The sequence below is a fragment of the Carlito syrichta genome, unplaced genomic scaffold, assembly GCF_000164805.1.
Source record: "Carlito syrichta isolate Samal-C Ts95f unplaced genomic scaffold, Tarsius_syrichta-2.0.1 Scaffold303297, whole genome shotgun sequence".
Taxonomy (NCBI): domain Eukaryota; kingdom Metazoa; phylum Chordata; class Mammalia; order Primates; family Tarsiidae; genus Carlito; species Carlito syrichta.
In genome coordinates this window covers 1183568-1204280 of record NW_007247393.1, presented here as the reverse complement: position 1 = coordinate 1204280, position 20713 = coordinate 1183568, and the positions used below count along the sequence as shown (strand labels likewise).

The window sequence follows — 20713 nt, the reverse complement described above, 5'->3', positions numbered from 1 at the left end:
TTTTAATTGTGCCCAGATTTCTTCTTAGCAGCAATCACTCCACCCCTGAACATCCCCCTCTAAAATACAAGCATTCATTCTTCCTCTCTCTTCCTCTTTCTCTCCTCTCTCTCTCTCCTCTCTCTCCCTCTCCTGTCTCTCTGTCTCTCTCTCTCTCTCTGCTTCTCTCTTTTTGTCTCTCTGTGTTTGTTTCTCTCCCCCCCATCTCTTTCCTCTCTCTGTCTCTCTCTTCCTCAGTGGTCTTTCTCTCCTCTCTCTCCTATCTCTGTCTCTCTCCCACTCTCTTCTCTCTCGCCTATCTCCTCTCTACTCCTATCTCTGTCTCTCTCTATGTCTTTCTCTCTCCCACCTCTCTCCTCTCTCTTTCTCCTCTGTCTCTTCATCTCTCCTCTTTCGTTCACTCTCTCCTCTCTCTCTCTCTCCTCTTTTTCTCTTTCTCCCCTCTCCTCTATATCCCTCTGTCTCTCTCTCTCTGTGTCTCTATCTGTCTCTCCTCTCTCCTCTTTGTCTCTCTCTATCTCCGTCTCTCTTCTCCATCTCTCCTGTCTCTCTCTCTCTCTCTCTCTCTCTCTCTCTCTCACTCACTTTCCCCTCTCTCCTCTCTCCCTCTCTCTGTTTCTCTCTCTCGCCTTTCCTCTTTTTCTCTCTTCTCACTCTCTCTTCCTCCCTCCCTCCCTCTCCCCTGTTTATTTAGCCCAATGGGGGCTCCCGCAGCTCAGGGCACAGCACCTTGCAAAACAGTGTTCTCCGTTTATGATGTGCACAAGCCTCCCTGCAGAGCAAGAGGCCAGGACCAAAATCCACCAAGGGCCAGGAAGCTCATTTTTAATTCTACACTCAACAAAATAAACACCTCATAAAGGCAGGTAAGCAGAAGCTACTTTTCAGCGTGGACTGCTCTGTCTCAATAACCTTTGAGGAGGAGGAACCAGCTGAGGGGAACAGGCCTTGCACCTCCAAAACACAATTATGGCACAGAGAGATTGGGATCAAGGCAAAACCCTTGATGCAAAGTTAAATTATGTTTCTTCCTTCTGGGGGTTGCCTGCCACTTAACACAGCCCTTCGTTGAGGTGCAAAGGTTCCTTTGGTGCAAATCCCGGCTGCATTAGCAAGCTCTAACCAAGCCTGTCAGAGAAACCAGGGCACTCGCGTTCCCTAAAACCAGTTCCCAACGGGCTTATTTTTGTCCTCGGAAAACGAAGCTCCACTGGCACGTTGGAGGAAATATTTCAAAACATTCCCTTTCTCCTCAAAGTGCAGAATTTATGGCAACAGATAATTAACAGCAAATGACAAACAATCTGAGCAGTAAAGGTCCCTGTCTGGTTGCCAAGATGATGGGATCAAATTCCAAGATAAACAGCGGAGCGTGCCGACAGCCATTAACATCGTGGCAGGGTCGAGATGGCGAGATGCAGACACAAGAGCCACTGGCCACCGAGGGACCCGATGTGATGCAAACAGGCTCACCCCCTTCAGCCTTCTCAGGAGGGTCGGTTGCAAGAGGGGATGGCGGGGGACACACACGACTGAACCCCACAGGACCCCCAAGCCTGCATGTGTGTTTCACAATGGGAAAAGCATGAGACGCGTCTTTGAACTGCATGATGGGAGAATTAGGAATTAATATCCTTTAGGAATTAATGCGTCCTGGTCTGTTTGTTCTTCCTAAAGACACACCCCATCCCCGTTCTTCTGTTCTCTAAGTTTGTTGAGTCAAACTAAGTTTCAGTGTTACCAGCTGTGCCCAAAACGCAGGGGTTAAGAACAAAAGTGAAAACAAGTTAACCTGTAAAAAGTCAGAATGTGAGCACAACATATGGTGAGTCTCCTAGACACTAACAGATGGCGAACCTGGGGCAATCCCAACTGTAGATACTCTTACATTTCTCAAAAACCAGTTCCTAGTTCACTATTTGTCAAATGGGTTTTTTTTTAATATTGAAATACAAACCAGAGGTTTTGAATTACCCAAAAAAACTGTTCCTTCTCAGATCAAAAACAGGTCAAAGTCACAAAAATTGCTATGTGGACCCTTTTCTGGATTCATTGGGGCGTTGAGTCAGCATACACACCTCAGACAGACAAGGTACAAACTCATCTCACCTCCCTGTTGGCCAAAGTCTAGGGTAACTGATCAGCTCTGATGCTAAAGTCAAGCCCAAGGTCAGGGACATCGTGATTGCCAAGGAAGAGTTATGATCTCACGAATGTATGTGCTATATATTCCATCCTAGGTTTTCTCTCTCTCCTTCACAAATACCCCCGTATGCTTTTCCTCTTTTTATACAAAATTCACCTCCCTATTATATTCCCTGCCTACCTGCCTTAGTCCATGTGGGCTGCTACAACTAAATGTCACAAGCTAAATCACTTATAAACACCAAAAATGTATCACGATTCTGGAGGCTGGAAATTCCAAGATCAAGGCAGATTCAATGTCTGGTGAGGGCTCACTTTTTTTTTTTTTAGGAGAAAGCAGGATTTATTGAGGACAGATAAGCTCCCACAGTGGGAGGGGACCTGAAGGGGTTGCCCCAAGGGCCCACTTCCTGATTCACAGACAGTCATCTTTTCACTGTAACCTCCTATGGAAAAAAAGATGAGGGGTTTTCTGGGGCTTCTTTTATAAGGGCCCTAATAGCCCTCATGAGTGACTCACCCCTCAAAGGCCTCACTTCCTAATACCATCACCTTGGGGGTTAGAATTTCAACGAAAGAATTCTGGAGGGACACAAATAAGAATACCTTAGCACTATCCAAGCAGAATTGGTACATAAAATTTGTATCTTTTTTTTAAAAAAATAAGATATGAAGCCGGGCTCGGTGGCTCAGTCTGTAATCCCATGTCTTTGGGTGAATGGATTGCCTGAGCCCGCGGGTTTAAGACCCACCCGGGCAACTTGGCGAGACCTCATCTCTACAATAAATCAAAAAATTAGCTGGGCGTGGTAGTGCGCACCTGTAGTTCCAGCTACTTGGAAGGCTGAGGTGGAAGGATCACCGAAGTCCAGCAGGTCGAGGCTGCAGTGGCCGGGAGTGGCTACTGCACTCCAGTCTGGGCAGCAGAGTGAGACTCCAACTCAAAAAACAACAAAAAAAAAAAAAAAAAAAAGAAAAAGATTTAAAAAATAAAATTTTTAAAAAAAGGATATGTTAAATAAAAGGTGGTAAGAGCAATGTCCATCATTTTTCTGATAAAAAAATCTATTACCGTTTGATAGGCTTCTGTGGCTATCTTTAATGTCTTAAAGCAAAAAAAAAAAATAGAGAAAAGTAGCTGGGCTCAGTGGCTCAGCCTGTAATCCCGCGCTTTGGGAGGCTGAGGTGAGTGGATTGCCTGAACCCACGGGTTTGAGACCCGCCTGGGCAACTTGGTGAGACCTCATCTCTACAATAATAATAATAAAAAAAAATTAGCCGTACGCTTGTAGTTCCAGCTACTTGGAAGGCTGAGGCGGAAGGATCACCGAAGTCCAGCAAGTGAGACTCCAACTCAAAAAAAAACAGAGAAAAGTTTTCTAAAACTCAGGACTGCCATAGAGCTGGTGAAATGTCTATGTCACAGAAAAAGGCTAAATCTTTCAGGAAATTAGGGAACCGTGTTGAGGTTGTTTAGCTGGTGGGAGACCATTTTTTTCTTGATTTCAATTTTAAGTCTTTGTGCAAAACATAGTCTAAACTAAGTGTACAAATATGTAAAAGGTTTGAAACTTGGTCTGTAGCCCAAATACCTAAAGCCAAATACCACAAGTAAGCCACTTTTCCCAGCCAATCAGTACAAATGCCAAAAAAGCCCACAGCAAGACGGGGAAAGATGTTTTTCCAATCCAAGAATTATCAAATCTTTGAGCTGGAAGGTTTCAGAGACTGTCTGTACCAAGAACTAAATGGACTTGCGTAAAGTCCATGACGCGGTATACCGTCTTGTAGTCTTTCAAGGGAGCTACTCCTGACACAGGAATGTCAGTGACGGCCTCATTGTCACTGAGGGTTTTAGAGCTTAGTACTAACAAGTGCCAAAAATGTTATCTGTTCACTTTATTACAAGGTAATATGAGTTTTCTTTTCTCTCTCTTTTTTTGAGTCAGAGTTTCACTCTATCGTCCAGGCTGGAGTGCAGTGGCACACTCACGGTCACCCCAGCGTCGACCTGCTGGGCTCCTGCAACCTTCTATCTCAGCCTTCCAAGTAGCCAGAACTACAGGCGTGCGCCACTATACCTGGCTAATTTTTTTTATTTATTGTAGAGACAAGGTCTCGCCAAGTTGCCTGGGCTGGTCTCGAACCCCTGGGCTCAGGTCATCCTCTCGCCTCGGCCTCCCAAGTGCTAGGATTACAGGCTTGAGCCACTGTGCCCGGCCAGGAGTTTATATTCTGGATCTGTGGTAAAGAAGAAAAAATGAAAAAAACTACAAAAATGCATTTTCTCATTTGCATATATCTTACCCTTCTACAGGAACAGAAATTGAAGGAAACAAAAATCTTCAAAGAAAAATGAAACAAAAATATGTAGACCCAAATACTGCAACAGCCAATACATTCATCGGAGTTTCCTCTTTGCAGGGCTGGTGTTTCCACACAGACAAAGCTTCCAAGTGTATTTTTTACATTTAAAAAAAAAAAGCAGACTAACACGGTGGTCTGCAAAGTGTGGTCATTTGTCCGTACTGGTATTAAAATCATAGCCTGACCGTTCCAGGAAAGCTACTTAAACTCCTAGTTTCCAGGACGCTCTGGATGTCTAAAAGGGAAAAAGGCATAGGCAAGAAGCAGCAAAGGAAATACTAAAAAAGAAGAAAAACAAGCTGAGGAATGAATCTTCCAGGACACAGCAAGCCTTCTCTCCCTTTTGGAAACAGTTCAGAACTACCTTAAGTTTGTTACACAAGATGTAACAGATTGGGCAGTAGTAGCTTTGTTTTTACCTCTTAAAAATCTCATCTTTTTAAGCCTTAAAATCTCAGAATTAAAATCGCATATGTTGCAGATATGAACTACCCACCTATCGCGCTGCTTCCTGCTTCCTGTTTCGTTTGCCCTGCCATTTGCATAATCTGACCAAACCATCTCCATGAAATAAGTTAAAGGCAAACTTAAAACTGTAGCAGGAGATAGATTCAATCAACAATGACCTAATGGCTCCTGGTTTCCAGATAGTTCTGTCCATGACTGTGACCGTCCTCTATGATTCTTTCTTTATCCCTATAAAGGTAGGTCACTTTCAGAACTCGAAATCCAGGTATACGATAGTAGATAAAACCTGCTTTGTTTATGAAAATTATATGTCCTCCCAAAGAGTCAAGAAGCCAAAAACACAAACAAACAAAAACCACTGCCAGTTATGCAACATACAGCCAGAGCTCTAAGAACAAATCCATATGGACAAAAAAAAAAAAATCTAATTTTAGATTGCTTTTTTAATGCTCAAATGCAAACAAAGAAATCTACAGAATAGAGGGGGAAAAAAGTCAGCTCTAAAATGAAGTCCAACTGTCACAGACCACAGGACGGGTACCCTCAGGGAATGTATAGGAAAAAGAACTTATTTTTAAAAAGAAATGAAAGGAGAAAAGAAAAATACTCTGTGTTTATACAGAAAGCACAAACTAAAAGGGCCATTCAGCATCTCCAGGACGAATTTCAGACTGAAAACATTAGCGAAAATGATGGCCATGCTAATATGCAGACCAGTTAACAAATGTGTGTTGAGAAGAGAAAGAGGCTTACCCAGAGAGAAGTGCACGCTCAGAATGGTGCAGCCCAACTCCGCAGCAAGGGATACATGCCTGCCTTGTTGGCAAGTGTCGTGTTACAGGGCCCCAGACGGCCATTCATTCGCCGTTGGACACCACTCTTGCCCTGAGTTGAGAGTTGAGGTCATTTCTCCTACCACCCATTTCACCATGATGTGGCACCATTTCACCCCCTCCCTGTGGAATATCACCAAGGAGGTGGGATTTGTGCTCTTAAACAGATAGAAGAAAAGGTAAGAAAGACCCAGATGCAGTAGCTCACGCCTGTCATCCCAGCACTTTGGAGGGCCCGGGCAGGAAGATTGCTTGAACCCAGGAATTCGAGACCCACCTGGGCAACATAGCAAGACCACGTCTCTGCAAACAAAAGTCAAAATTAGCCAGGTGTGGTGGTGAGTGTCTGTAGCCTTAACTACTGGGGAGGCTGAGGTGGCAGGATCGCCAGGAGTTTGAGGCTGCAGTGAACCATGATTTTGCCACTGCACTCAGCCGGGGCGACAGAGTGAGACCCTGAATCAAAAAAAAAAAGAAGAAGAAGAAGAAGAAGTAGAAGAAAAGAAAATCTGAAGAAAAGATAGGAAAGAGGGGGAAATTCCAGACTGTTCGACTGGGAAGGGCTACAAGTCTCAAGCTCAAGGTCACAAGTCTAACAGCTGGTAAAGCAGGTGAAGTCCAGAGAGGCCCAACTAGCTTAGATTCCAGAGCTACCGGTGACCAGGACAGGAATAGAGTGCAGGTTCCCTGAAGTCCTGTCCAGGCGTCTACGCAGTCAGCTACCTACTGATTGATACTGTATACTCCCTTGGTTTCCCAAAATGGATTAGAAGACACAGTCATGAGCCACATCAGGGTGCTTTGGTCAACAAGGGGCAGCATATAGGAAGGTGGTCCCATAAGATGATAGTGAAGTTGAAAAATTCCCTTGGCCTTGTGATGTCCTCGCTGTCATAATGTCATCCCAGAACAACCCATTGTTTTTCACGTGTCTGTGGGAATGCTGGTGAAAACAAGCCCACTGCACTGCCAGCTGTATATGTGTCTAGCACACAATTATGTTCTGTGCATAGTCCTTGATAGTGATCATAAACACCGTTCCCGATGTCTGCATTTACTGTATTTTTTTTTTTTTGAGTTGGTGTCTCCCTCTTTGTCACCCAGGCTAGACAGGGTACAGTGGCATATTCACGGCCACCGTAGCCTCAAGCTGCTGGGCTCAGAAGTACCTTCCGCCTCAGCCTTCCAAGTAGCTGGAACTACAGACGTGCTCCACCACACCCAGCTAGTTTTTATGATTTATTGAGAGATCTCACCAAGATGCCCAGGCTGGTCTCGAAGCCCTAGGCTTAGGCAATCCTCTCACCACAGCCTCCCAAAGTGCTGGGATGACAGGTTGAGCCATGGAGCCCAGCCTACTGTACTTTTTAATCACTATTTTAGAGTGTACTCTTACTTATAAAAAAAAAGTTCACTGCAAACAGACTCAGGTGGGTCCTCCAGGAAGTGTTCCAGAAGGCACTGTCATCATAGGAGCTGACAGCGCCATGCGTTTTATGGCCCCTGAAGACCTTCCAGAGGGCAACATGTGGACGTGGAAAACAGTAACACGGATTACCCTGACCCTGTGTGAGCCTGGGTTCGTGTGTGTGGCTGTGTCTCCATCTTTTGTTTTTGTTTTATTTTGAGTCAGAGTCTCACTCCGTCGCCCACGCTGGAGTGCAGTGGCATGCTCACGGCCACCGCAGGCTCGACTTCCTGGACTCAGGCAATCCTTCCTCCTCAACCTTCCCAAGTAGCTGGAACTACAGGCACACGCCACAATGTCTGGGTAATTTTATGACTTATTGGTAGAGACAAGGTCTCGCCAAGGGTTGGTCTCAAACCCTTGGGTTCAGGCAATCTCTTGCCTCTGACTTTCAAAGTGCTGGGATTGCAGGAGGGAGACACTGCACCCGACTGTCTCGTTTTTTTAAAAATTTTAACTAAAAAATAAAGTAAAAAGTTTACAAATAGAAAAAAACTTATAGGATAAGGATATAAAGAAAATACTTTTGTACAGTTATAGTGCAGTGTCTGTCTTTCAAGCTGGTTATTAAAGAGTCAAAAAGTTTTAAAAAATTAAAAAGTATGCAAGGTGAAAAAGTGACAGTAAGCTAAGGTTCATTTATTATTGAAGAAAGTAAAATTTTTTTTAACAATTTAGTGGAACCTAAGTGTCCAGTATTTATCAAGTCTGCAGGGGTGCACAGTGATGTCTGGGCCCTCACACCCACTCACCATTCACTCACTGATTCATCCAGGGTGACCTCCAGTCTTGCAAGCTCCATTCATGCTAAGCACCCTATGCGGGCTGACCATGTGTTATCTCTTATACCACAGTTTTACTCTATCTTTTCTTTTTTCTTTTTTTTTTTTCTTTTGAGTCAGAGTCTCTCTCTGTCGCCCAGGCTAGAGTGCAGTGGCACACTCACGACCACTGTAGTCTCAACCTGCTGGGCTTGGGTGATCCTTCCGCTTCAGCCTTCCAAGTAGCTTGAACTACAGGCGTGCAGCACCACACCCGACTATTTATTAAAATTTATTGTACAGACGAGGTCTCACCAAATTGCCCAGGCTGGTCTTGAACCCCTGAGCTCAGGCAATCCTCTCACCTCCACCTCCCAAAGTGCTGGGATGACAGGCGTGAGCCACCACACTCGGCCTACCTTTTCTATGTTTAGATACACAAGTACTTACCACTGTGTTCTAACTGCACACAAAAGTGTTCTAACCACCTATAGTATTCAGTGAGGTCACATGCTATACAAGTTGAGAGCCTAGGATCCATAAACTATAGCATATAGTCTAGATGTGTAGCAGGCTAGAGCATTTGGGTTCTTGTGCATACACGCCATCATGTCCGCACAGCGAAATTGCCTGACAACACATTTCTCAGAATGTGTCCCTGTCATTAAGGAACACACGACTATACCTCTTAAAAAATAGCCCTTCTGTTATGAGACCATGAAGTCAGCAACATGGCTCTCATCTTTCCACACACGGGAGAGAGGTGAATTGTATGGAACCAATGAACAGCCTCTGGCCTAGTCCTTGACAGTAACATAAAAAAGAAGAGGTGCCACCCAAGAAAGAGAAGCTCAAAGAAAACAGAAGATTTGTATCTGAGCAAGCCTTTAAAGCAAATCTTAAAGCAGAAGACTTGGAGACATTACATTTTTATCATTACTATTTTTGTTTTGGTTTTTTTTGTTTGTTTTTGAGATGGAGTCTCACTCTGTTGCCCAGGCTGGAGTGCAGTGGCATACTGCTCACAACCACCGCAGCCTCGACCTGCTGGGCTCAGGCAATCCTTCAACTTCAGCCTTCCATGTGGCTGGAAATGTAGGTGTGCGTCACCACGCCCGGCTAACTTTTTGATTTACTGTAAGATGAGGTCTCGCCAAGTTGCCCAGGCTGGTTTCAGACCCGTGGGCTCAGGTAATCCTCTCACCTTGTTTTCTCAAAGTGCTGGGATTACAGGTTTGAGTCACTGCGCCCAGCATTATTACTTTTTTTAAAAAAAGGGGCTTTACCTTAAAAGTGTCACATAGTTGTTATAAAAGTAAATCAAGCTATACAAAAGCATAAAAAATAAAAAGTGAAAGGCCTCTACCCAACAGCCCTTCCCCCAAATTCATTCCCAAATGTATTCCCTAAATAAATCAATGTCGGCGTGACATCCTTCCTTTGGTAAGGTTATTTAGCCAATCAGTACTTTCATACTCTTCTGTGACTGTATTTTTCACCTGAAAATATCCACACAGACTTGAAACAAACATTTACTTCCCACTGATCTGTGGATAAGAATGGCGCCTCAGATCAGACAAACAACACCCTGTAAGAATTCGGCAGGAAATGATTACCCAGATGTCCTAAAAGGTCTGGATCATTTTTGACCAGCAACGCCCAAGTCACCCTGACAGATGCTACACACAGCAGCAAAACAACATTAAAACGAAAGCAAACTAGTTCAACCTCTATGAAAAACAGTGTGGCCATTCCTCAAAGAACTAGAAATTGACCTTCCATATAACCCAACAATCCCCCTACTGGGAATATACCCTGAGGAACTCAAAGCATTCTACCAAAAAGATACCTGCACACTCATGTTCACTGCAGCAAAAACATGGAACCAAGCATGCTGTCCATCAAAACTGGAGTGGATAAAAAAATGTGGTACGTAAACACAATGGAATATTACACAGCCATAAAGAAGGACAAACCTATGGACTTTGCAGAAACTTGAATGGATTTAGAGTCAATCATATTCAATGATCTATCACAGAAACAAAGAACAGAGTACCACATGTTCTTACTCATAAGCAGACTCTAAACATTTACCATAATACTGTAAGAAAGGGATTGACAGTAGCAGGATACTGCCGGGGGACATACAACATCAGTAAGGGTACCTAATCTCAAACCAGGCAAAGTGGGGATCAAAGGGAGGCCCAAACTTTACCTGCACGATGCCCACTTGTATACCTAATCCTACCTGCCCCACATCTTTAAAATAAAATAAAATTTAAAAACAGATTGGACTTGTCAGCTCTTACAAGCAGCTCAGAAAGAAAGAGGGTACCTACAGCTCTTCCGCTCATCAGCTAGTGTACAAAACCATAAATACCATCCGGGCATCTAGCTATCAGGTGCAGTCTTTCAGGCATCATATGTCATGTACACCATCTCACTTAATGCTCTAACCAGTGACAAAGGTCTTTACACCCGTCTCAGCGATGAGAAGACGGAGGTTCAGCAATTTTTCCAGCATCACCCAGCCATGCCAGGATCAGCACTTGGACCCAGACCTCTGATTCCAGACCACGTTCTCAACTACCACGTGGACACTGTCTTCATGTCCCAGCCCCAACCCGGCGATCCTGGTTGATGACAGTGAACTCCTGATGCTTCTGTTTTTAGTCACAGATGGAGGTGAAGAGTCTAGGAAACCAACCGCAGTTTGGGGAGCCTAGACCCAGCCCACGTGGAGGAAGGCTGCTGTGATTCCGTAGAGAACAACCAGGCATCACGTGCCTCACAAGACTCCTTCCCTCCTAGGAACAGTCACTTCCATGGAGTCACAACAGAGGTGGATGAAATCCTTCTCGGCTGCTCATTATCTTATTTTTTTTTTGGAGATGGGTCTCATTGTGTCGCCCAGACTATGTGCAGTGGCACAATCATGACTCAGCCCTTGGGCTCAGGCAATCCTCCCACCTCAACCTCTTGAGTAGCTGGGCCTACAGGCACACAACACACCAGGTTAACTCTATTTTTTGTAGAGGCGAGATGTCGCCTCTTGGTCTTGAACTCCTGGCCTCGAGATCCTCCCACCTTGACCTCTCAAAGTGCTGGGATTACAGGCACCTGGCCCGTTTATGATCTCGACAGGCACTAAAACAGGACTCCTGGTGACCAAAACTCCCACCTAGAAAACTTTCTATGACTTAAGGGTTCCTGGAGAAAGAAAGGACAAAACATACTGATGGCTTGCTTATTTACTCATTTATTTACACTCCACTGATTTTCAGAATGAATGGGGACAGTTGAGAATTTAAAACCCAGAATCAATAAAGCAATCATCAATGATAGCTGCTAATCTATATTGAGTGCAGACCACGTACCATTTATTCCTCTAAGAACGTCACATGTAGGACTGTTTCACACTATCTTTTTTTTTTGAGTTGGAGTCTCACTCTGTCTCCTAGGCTAGAGTGCCATGGCATATGCACAGCCACCCCAGCATCAACCTGCTGGGCTCCAGCAATCCTTCCACTTCAGCCTTCCAAGTAGCCAGAACTACAGGCAAGCACTACCACGCTCGGCTTATTTTTTATTTATTGTAGAGACGAGGGCTCGCCAAATTGACCGGGCTGGTCTCGAACCCGCAGGCTCAGGCAATCCACACACCTTGGCCTCCCAAAGTGCTGGGATGACATGCTGAGCCACCGAGCCTGACCAGTTTCACCCTCTTATACATCACAGACTTCTGAGAAAAAGTAGGTGCTACTTTTACTGCCCACATCTTACAGATGGAAAAAGAACACAAAAAGAAGTGGATATTTCTCTGTGATTGGTTGCACAGGCAGCCGGGGTGCAACCAGGTTTTAAATCTGCTCATCTGATTCCACCATTGCTGTCAACCACCATGCTACCCCGGTGCCCTAAAACTGGGTAAAAGAATGAGTGCTGAGGCTGAGTGGAGGCCGAGATGAGAGGATTGCTTGAGCCCAGGAGTTTGAAATCAGCCTGGGCAACAAAGCGAGGACATCATTTCTACAAAAAAAAATTAAACTGGGCATGGTGGTGTGCACCTGTAGTTTCAACCACTCGAGAGACTGAGGCAGAAGGATTGCCTGATCCTAGAGGACAAGACTGCTGTGAGCCATGATCGCAACACTGCACTTCAGCCTGGATAACAGAGTGAGACTCCAACTCAAAACAAAACAAAACCACAAAAAACACAAGTGCTAATAAGATGCCAGGAGTGTTAACAACAGAAGGTACTTCGAAGACAAATAAGCTGCAACTGAAAACAGAATTTGATTTGTGCTTCCTTATAGTCAATCCTTAGAGGAAAAAAATGAGGAACTAACCTCAGAGGGGTAACCAATGCCCTGGCTTGCCCGGGACTGGGAGGTCCCCATAACAGAGGGGTCTCCAATGCTATAACCGAGAAGGCTGGTTACACTACTAGTAAAGTTTTAGCATATTTTATGGGACCTCAGATCATGAAAAACATACAAAACTCTTATGGTGTCCTCATAAGCACCTATAGCACCTCCCCTCACCATCATTAAAAACACTAAACAATTTTCTCAACGTTCTGCTTGGGAAAGATGAAGGGATTGTGGAAAAATGAATCCCTGTTAATTGTTGAGTTTCAATCATCTTATCTATTAGTATGTTCAAGAGTCTGAGTAAGAGGACACACAAATTCGAGGTTAAATTTTGCTCTGCCAACTCCAGCTGTGCTTTAATTTTCTTTCCCAAGGTCATATAAGATGGCTTTCATTAAAAAAAAAAAAAAAAAAAAAAAAAGTCTTCCCTTTGTAACAAGCAGAGATTCAAGCCAGTCTTGCTTAGAGAGCTTGGGAGCTTGGCGGCAATCTTGTCCAAACTGACCTGGAAACCAAACTGGTGTCTCTAAAAGCTGGTTGAAACCTCAGCTCTGAAACCTGTGATATGTTTCCTGAAGATGGGGACTGGGTCTTAGTTATTTTGATTCCCTCCACAGAGTCATTTTACAAATAAGCATTGTCTCGATCACAATCTTAATCTCAGTAAAGTCAGAGTACAAAAGCCCCTTAACTTGGTGCAAATGTTTACAGATGAGTAAACTGAGGCTTAGAGAAGAAAAGGAAATTGCCTAGTCACCAGGTTGAGCTCAGAAGAACCACATAAAATGGGAAATGAACACTTCTTAATTAAGATTAGAAGACCCCCAACTGCCACCATTAGGTTGCAGGAAAAAAGACCAGGGGTCATTAAAGGGAAGGGATTTTGTTTTTGTTTTTTAGTAGGAGTCTCACTCTGTGGCCCAGGCTGGAGTGCAGTGGCACGCTCACAGTCACTGCAGCCTCGACCAGCTGGGCTCAGGTGACCCTTCCACCTCAGCCTTCCAAGTAGCCGGAACCACAGGCACGCGTCACTGCACCCAGCTATTATTTTACTTATTTATTTACTGTAGAGATGAGGTCTCGCCAAGTTGCCTAGGCTGGTCTCAAACCTCTGGACTCAGGCAATCCTCTTGGCTCCATCTCCCAAAGTGCTGGGATTACAGGCATGAGCCACCACGTCTGGCCTGGTACAGGGATTTTTAACCCCAGTCCAGGTGATCCGTCACAGGCCTTCAGAGACCTATAGTATAGGTGAAAAAAAGAAAGCAAACGTTTTTAGAATCCTGTGCAAAATAAACGAGCAGCTATACAAATGGAAAAGAAAAATTCTTTTTAGGGAGAGGAGGAAAGCGCTACCATGACATGTTGAAAATTTCAGGAAAACGGAAAAAGTTCTAGACGAACTATCTTGTACGTATTTTCCAGTCAATTCAAGATTCTATTGAGACTAAGGACAATTTTTAAAAACATAACGGAAATATAACATGATTGTTTCTACCCAAGATCCCTGAACACCTCCTCTGGACAGCCACTGTGCCAGGCCACCAAGCCTAAGAACAGCAGCACAGTCTCCAGCAAAAAAAAGCAGAGTTCAGGAGAAGGCAAGAGCTTTCTGACAACCCAAACATTCCCAATGTCAAGACCCCACCGGAAAGTTCCAGTGAAACTCTCCAAGCAGCAAACGCGATTTCTCATCTCAATCAATAATCAAATCTATCGATCAAGTCATCAATCAGTATTTCTGAGTATGTGTCACCTGCTCAGAACAATTCCTGCTTTAAGAAGTAACAATGAGGCCAGGCATGGTGGCTCAAGCCTGTCACCCCAGCACTTTGGGAGGCCGAGGTGAGAGGACTGCCTGAGTCCATGGGTTCAAGAACAGCCTGGGCAACTTGGTGAGACCTTATCTCTACAATAAATCAAAAAATTAGCTGGGTGTGATCGCACGTGCCTGTAGTTCCAGCTACTTGGAAGGCTGAGGCGGAAGGATTGCCAGAACCCAGCAGGTCGACACTGGGGTGGCCGTGATCATGCCACTAGGCAACGGAGTGAGACTGCAACTCAAAAAAAACGAAGCAACAATGTGAATGAGAGGATAAGACATAGATGATAAAACATAGGTAAGATACAGTAAGATGACAGAGATACATAGATAGACAGATGAAGAAAAATGCCAATGATAGGATATAAAGTCAACGCCAAGTGACTAGGGGCATCATATTGGGTGGCCATGATCATTTTGGATTGGGAAAGCTTCGCATAAGTGGAGGGACCTGGCTTTGAGGAATTTGATGAACAGAGTACAGGTGTGTCCAAGCTGTGTGACACAGCGGCAGCCATGGCACCAAGATAGAAGGGGTCGAGGTGTGCTCAGGTGACAGAAAGCCAGTCTGTGGGGCTGGAGCAGAGGGCTCAGGAAGGAGCCCCTCCTTGGTGACAGAAGCAAAAAGGCACGCCGGAGCCAGTCTGCTGGAGAGCCCTCTCTTCCAAGGCCAGGAGTCGGGTGAAAGGGCTACACAGCTGTCTAAGCTGCCATTGTAAACCCTACTTTTCAAGCCAATTTTTTCAAAAGAGGTAGAATCTGATCCTTTCGATTCGTCATGGCTAGATGTAAGCAGATCGGCTCTAAGGTTCCATGATTTCTGAAATATTTCTGTGCATTCAGAGGTCGCCGGTGAAATCTCACGGCCAAGAGCAAGTGAGCAGATGTCTGCAGGGCTGAGGACCAAGATGAGGCTTCCCTAGAAGTCAATTTCCAAAGAATCTGGGCAAAAAAGAGTTTCCTATGCCTCCCTGTTGATGTGATCCACATGGTTCTTTGTGATTCTTTAAGACCAAATGTCACACCCACCAGAGCTAAAAGTCTTCTGAGGTCCAGCTTACACATTTTGTAACATATCAGAAGAAAAACAAATAAGCAACAGAAGAATAAAAAGACTATTTGAAGTGAATGCATATTTATGGTTCAGAAAAGGCATTTTTAACAAAGAAAAATCTTATCTGCCTTCAAATTTTTTCCTTAACGTCATGTTAACATCCTCCATAATCATGAATATATTCTGATTTTAAGAAAAAAGAAAGTTCTCAGAGATAGTTTAGAACCAGTCATGTACAAGGATTTTTTTTTGCTTTTCCTTTTTTTTTTTTAAGTTCAAGCATACTGTTTTGTATGGCAACATTCTAGTATTGACCCTAGTACCCGGGCAGTCAAAGGAAAAACGTTTTTATTTGATTAGTGCTTCTAAATTTGAGGGGGGTTTGTGTGTGTTGAGGGGTGTCCTATTATTTTTTTTAAATGCCCACAGGAAATAGTTACTTAAAAAAAAAAGAGCTTGTGACTTGGCCGTGCCCCGAGTTCAATTCTTCCAGGAGTGGCAAAAACAGTCAACAGAGCCCTAACCTCCTTTCTGTCCTAACTATACAATCGTTTTCAAAGAGGTTCAGTCCTTCTATGAAAGACTCGTGCTAGACACTGGAAGGGTCTCACAGAGAATGAGCACCAGGCCTTGAATAAACAAGGGACACGGTGACCTTTTGCCCCTTCTGCTGAAAGCCCGGCACATCGCGCCGCAGAGGACCAGAGAAAAGTGGGTGTGCGACCAGGTGCCGAGGAACCCCTGCCTCTGAGCTTCTCCCACACTTAGGACTTCAATAGTATTAGGGAGCGAGAGAAAAGTACAATTCCTGGAACCAACTGTTCCAGTGTCCCCTAAGCCTTTGTTCCCATATTGTTCGAGTCCCGGCACATGCCGCACACGTTTCACTGGCAACAGGCAAGACAATGGGTCTAGCAGAAGCTGAACAATTAGTCCCAATTAGGCCTATTTCCCAGCTGAATGTAAAGGGGTATCGGGGTGAGGTGTGGGGGGAGGGGAAAGACAGAAATGTTAAAGAAATATTTCGGCAGGGAAACAAGCGATGCCACGGAAAGCCAACTTGAACCAGGGATCGGGAGACTCAGGCCAAGTTCGCTGTGTGGCATTCAGCAGATACCTGAACCTCTCTACCCTTTTCTCTTCTGACCTATAGAGTGTGGGCAATCTACCACCGCCCTTCAGAGGCTCTGGCGAGCTCACGTCAAACTGTGATTGAAAGGGCTCTGGAAATCTGAAATGTTGCCCACGTAGGGAATGCCTCCCAAGCTGTGTTTGAAACCACAGACACCCATCTGTTCTGCAAATCGTGTACCTTTCATTCTAGCCTCGCAGAAGTCAGGAAGACTGAATGTTTTTCTTTCTCATTTCCTGTCCGTGCCCCCGATCGCAGATTTTTCCAAGTTCATGGGCGATACTCACATGTGTACGTGCGGCGGCTGGAATCTGCTCTGGTTGATGTTGTAGTGCGTGAAAGCCTGGGTGGGATTGGAGCTGTACTCATCCACCGTTATGGTAACTTTGCCTTGAGAAGGGATCCCATGTGCCATCCTTCCTCCCTGTGGGCATGGGCAATTCACAACTTCACGGAGCAAAAGGCGGGCGCGGGCATGGTGTGCCTCAGCCGGCCTCTGAATCCAAGGATCTGCTCATCAATCCTGCTGTGAGTTTCTAGAAGGCAGAGAGAGAAGCAAACAAAAAAACTATAGATAGATAGACAGTATATGGGGGTGCCAAAAAAGTGTGTACACATTTTAAGAGATGTTATCTATGCATTACTTTTCAAAGTTGAATTGAATGAAGGTAGCAGTATGGAATACAGCATTCGTTCAAACGCTAGCGTCACCATGCCACAGGCAGGTGTATACTGAGTGTGACATTTTGAATGCAGTTTTTTTCCTTTCTTAAAATGCGTATACATTTTTTGGCACCCTCTGTGGGTGTGTATACACACACACACACACATTTGTATATACCATCTATATAATGAGAACAAAGAGAAAGAAGGTGTCCTGAGAGACACTAAATTTAACACCTAGACGTGAAATTGGTTCCGGGAATATCAGACACTGCACGCTTGCCTGGTAGAGACAACGGCTCCCAACTCTCTTCCTTTCTTCCGCTTCAAGGCGGACATGACACTCTATACATCATCATGGCTGGGTGCTAGCAAATCATCTCAATGGAGTTCAAACTAAGATTTCCTCTTTAATTATAATTATGGCACTTAACGTGAATGACGGAGGGGCATGTCCACAGTTGCCATGGTGTCTGGCTATAAATGGTGTGTGCTCGAAGTGCCAAATCTTCCAAACCTTGTCTGCTAATTGGAATGTTTGGTCTTTACAAGTGGGCGTCCTATACTCTCATTTGAAAGCACCATGCTTAAAACAGCCATACAAAACCATGACAGATATGAATTTAAAATGTTGTGCTTATCACAGATGCATGTGTATAACCATAATATGCTCATAATACCCACAAGTGAGATCTAATTTTTTTTATTTCATGAACAGGTCCCCAAATATGTAGGTTATGGTGAGACAAATCTTTGATAAAGGTAGTGTGGTTTCTTTAAACCCTCTGGTCACTCGGGGTAAAGCCAAACACACCCCAGCCTGGATCACCAGGTTGGAGGCAAGGATTACCTCCCCTCTCCAAGCTCTGATGCAGTAGCTCAGGGGGGCGGACGCCACATCTGCCACCTCATTCATGGTGCTGCACAATACTCAGAAGTTGGTTTCATTTTTTCTTCAATTCCAGTCCTTCTAATTCTCTTTATAAATGTCAATATATTACTTGCAGCACTGGGTTGGAAAATGATGGCTACTCTCACAGTGGATGTGTGAAGACAGAGGAGAGCAAACCCTTGTGTCCGAGCTGTGGAACCCGGTCGGTGTGGAAGAAAAGGAGCAGTTTGGGTCACACACTCCTTGTTGACCTGTGGGCAGCCCGCACGCTTACACTTTAAGAGCTCAACAGATTTGCCATGTGCACCATTAAGCTCCGAGAATCTTAGCTGCTATCTCAAATAAAAATATTTAGAATAATAAGATTAGATTTAGATTTGGCACGAAGCACCTTAAATATCGAGCGACGGGCAGATGGCCTGCCATAGGCCATTTATTTTATTATTTTACAACCCGGGGCTTGTGTAGTCCCCCATATGCTGGCTGGGCTGAGAAATTCCAGTGCGTTCTACTCAAATCGTTGCCTTCTTCCTAACAGCAAGGCAAGCTGAAAAATGCCCACCTTGCCTGCGTTCTTAATGTGCAACTGTACAGCCAACGATGATTCCCTAGGCTCCGGCGTTCTAAACTAAGTGTCACCCTGGGTTCTCTTTCTCCTTCCTGACTTCATGGGAGGTAGGAGTGCTTTAAGCACCAGTTGACAGACAACCAGGCCAGCAGGATTAACTAAATTAAAATCTTGCCCCACTCCTCTGATGTAAGATATCTATAAGAACTGCTTACAAATCATAATGTAGCAGTTTTCATACCAAGTTTGCAGCTGTTTCCTTCATCTCCCCCACAATTATATTTTACTGTTATTTTGCATAACAGTAAAACACAACACCTGCTTCAAATTGCAGTCCTGTTCTAAGTACTGTAATTCTCTTTTGAGACACAAAGTACCGAGACACTAGGAACTGGAGCGCAAAACTGCATAATTGCGCGTGGCGCTGAAAAGTAAATACAAATGAAAACATCTTCCTGTTATAGAAATGAGTGTCATTAAAAAGAATGTTAGCCATCAAAGCACAGAGGGGGGAAAAATACACATTTTCAGACTGTGAGAACTTAGCGTTTGCATAAATTAGAGAGGGGTGTAAAAATTACTCGGCAATTCTTATGCTCCGTCTTCCATCAATGTCTATTGTGTAAAATGCAGAACATTAAGAAGCAAAAGAAATCAAATTCGCATCTAGATCATGGTGACCTCCGGGCAACAATCTCTGCACCCGGTGCTGGGAAGAGGGCTTGAAATGTTTCTGGAGTCAACTCACTAATCAAGCTAAGCAAAATGCGGCCTAGAAATAAGATACCCATACCTAGTATTCAAATCTCTACGCAACGACCGTTAGCAGGACACCATCCCAAGTCCTCCCACTGGAAGCTAAGAAGAGACAGAGCTTAGAAGATGGTCAACTTGCCCTTCCAAATGGTCCACTCCATCCCAAAGTCATCCTTTTTTTTCTTTTTTTTTTTTCCTGTCAAGGAACACGATACCTCTTGGCACCTTTGCCCGGGCAAGACAAACAGAACATCTTTTCATCAGCAAGCCCAGGCTCCTGTAACTCTCAAGGGCTGAAAGGATGCCTGGTACCTCATTTGAATTTGTCTTTACCATGTTCCCTTTCAAATGTTTTATCGAAACAGTGCACCTGCGGGGTATATATCTTCTTTAATCTGGAGTCCTTTGAAGAAAATGTCAGACTGAGGCACAGAGCTTCAAAACTTTCTCAGCACCTTTACAGACAAGTAAAGAAAAGCCTTATTTTTTAAATGCTATGTTCATCTGTATCTGAAAAATATTAAACACCAACACATGGAAAAGTCTGGCTTTTGGTAAACTCCCAGAGATGGGGGGCAATGGGCAGAATCACCTCCTTTAACCTGAGAAATTTAGAGAAAATTTACAACAAGACAGAAAGGGACACTGCCTCAAACTAGCACGACGCTGTGTGACCTGGCTTCACTATTTAGGAGGTAAAACCTTCCAAACGATCAGATTTCGGGGTACCTCACCCTCTTTCACACTTACGTTAACTTTTCACACACAATATTTAAAGAGAGCTGCATTCTTTTCTTTTCTTTCTTTTTTTTTTTTCTTGGTAATTTTCATTTATACTAAAACACTCTTGCTCCACAAAACAAAAGAACCCAGCACAAAATGTCAGGAAGCCTCCAGGAAGAATCTAAAAGGGACTGACACCACCGAGCATTCATGCTGATGCTAGTTTGATTTTCTCCTTAAAAAATAAAAAAAAAAAATCATGTGAACACATTTTGCATTTCCTAGACAGCAATCACTTCTGTCCCTTAAGTTGAACAACTACCAATGTTCTTTTCCAGGAATCTGGTTGGAAAACCTTTTAAGGTCGGCAGGCAATGAAGGATTAGAAATCGAGGAAGTAAAGAACCGTCTCCACCTCCCAGTTACCAGAAGTCCACCTGATCAAAAGTTTCAGAGCAGCAACACCGACCTCTCCACCAGGGCACCGCCGGGCCAGGCGACAGGAGAGGAGCCCGCGACTCCCTGGGTCCCAGCAAGGATGCTCATTTTATCCCTGGCCTTGAGACGACCGGGCGACCCCACAGCCTGGCGGGGCTTTGGGACTTGCCTGCTCCAAACCCGTGGAAAGTCGCTCTCTCCGCCCTCCGCGCACAGACCGGGCGCGTCCTCCACCCACGCCCCTGCGCAC

The 20713-nt window shown here is 44.5% G+C and overlaps 1 protein-coding gene across 1 annotated transcript in view; it reads right to left on the bottom strand.

Annotated features, from left to right (window-relative positions):
• LOC103260688 (metallophosphoesterase MPPED2-like) overlaps positions 1–20713 on the bottom strand; it is a 58699-nt gene that overhangs the window by 35906 nt on the left and 2080 nt on the right. Inside the window, exon 2 of the mRNA XM_021712473.1 lies at positions 16711–16959. Coding sequence (XP_021568148.1) covers positions 16711–16838 — 128 coding nt within the window. The 5' untranslated portion in view covers positions 16839–16959. The remainder of the gene's footprint in view (positions 1–16710; positions 16960–20713) is intronic.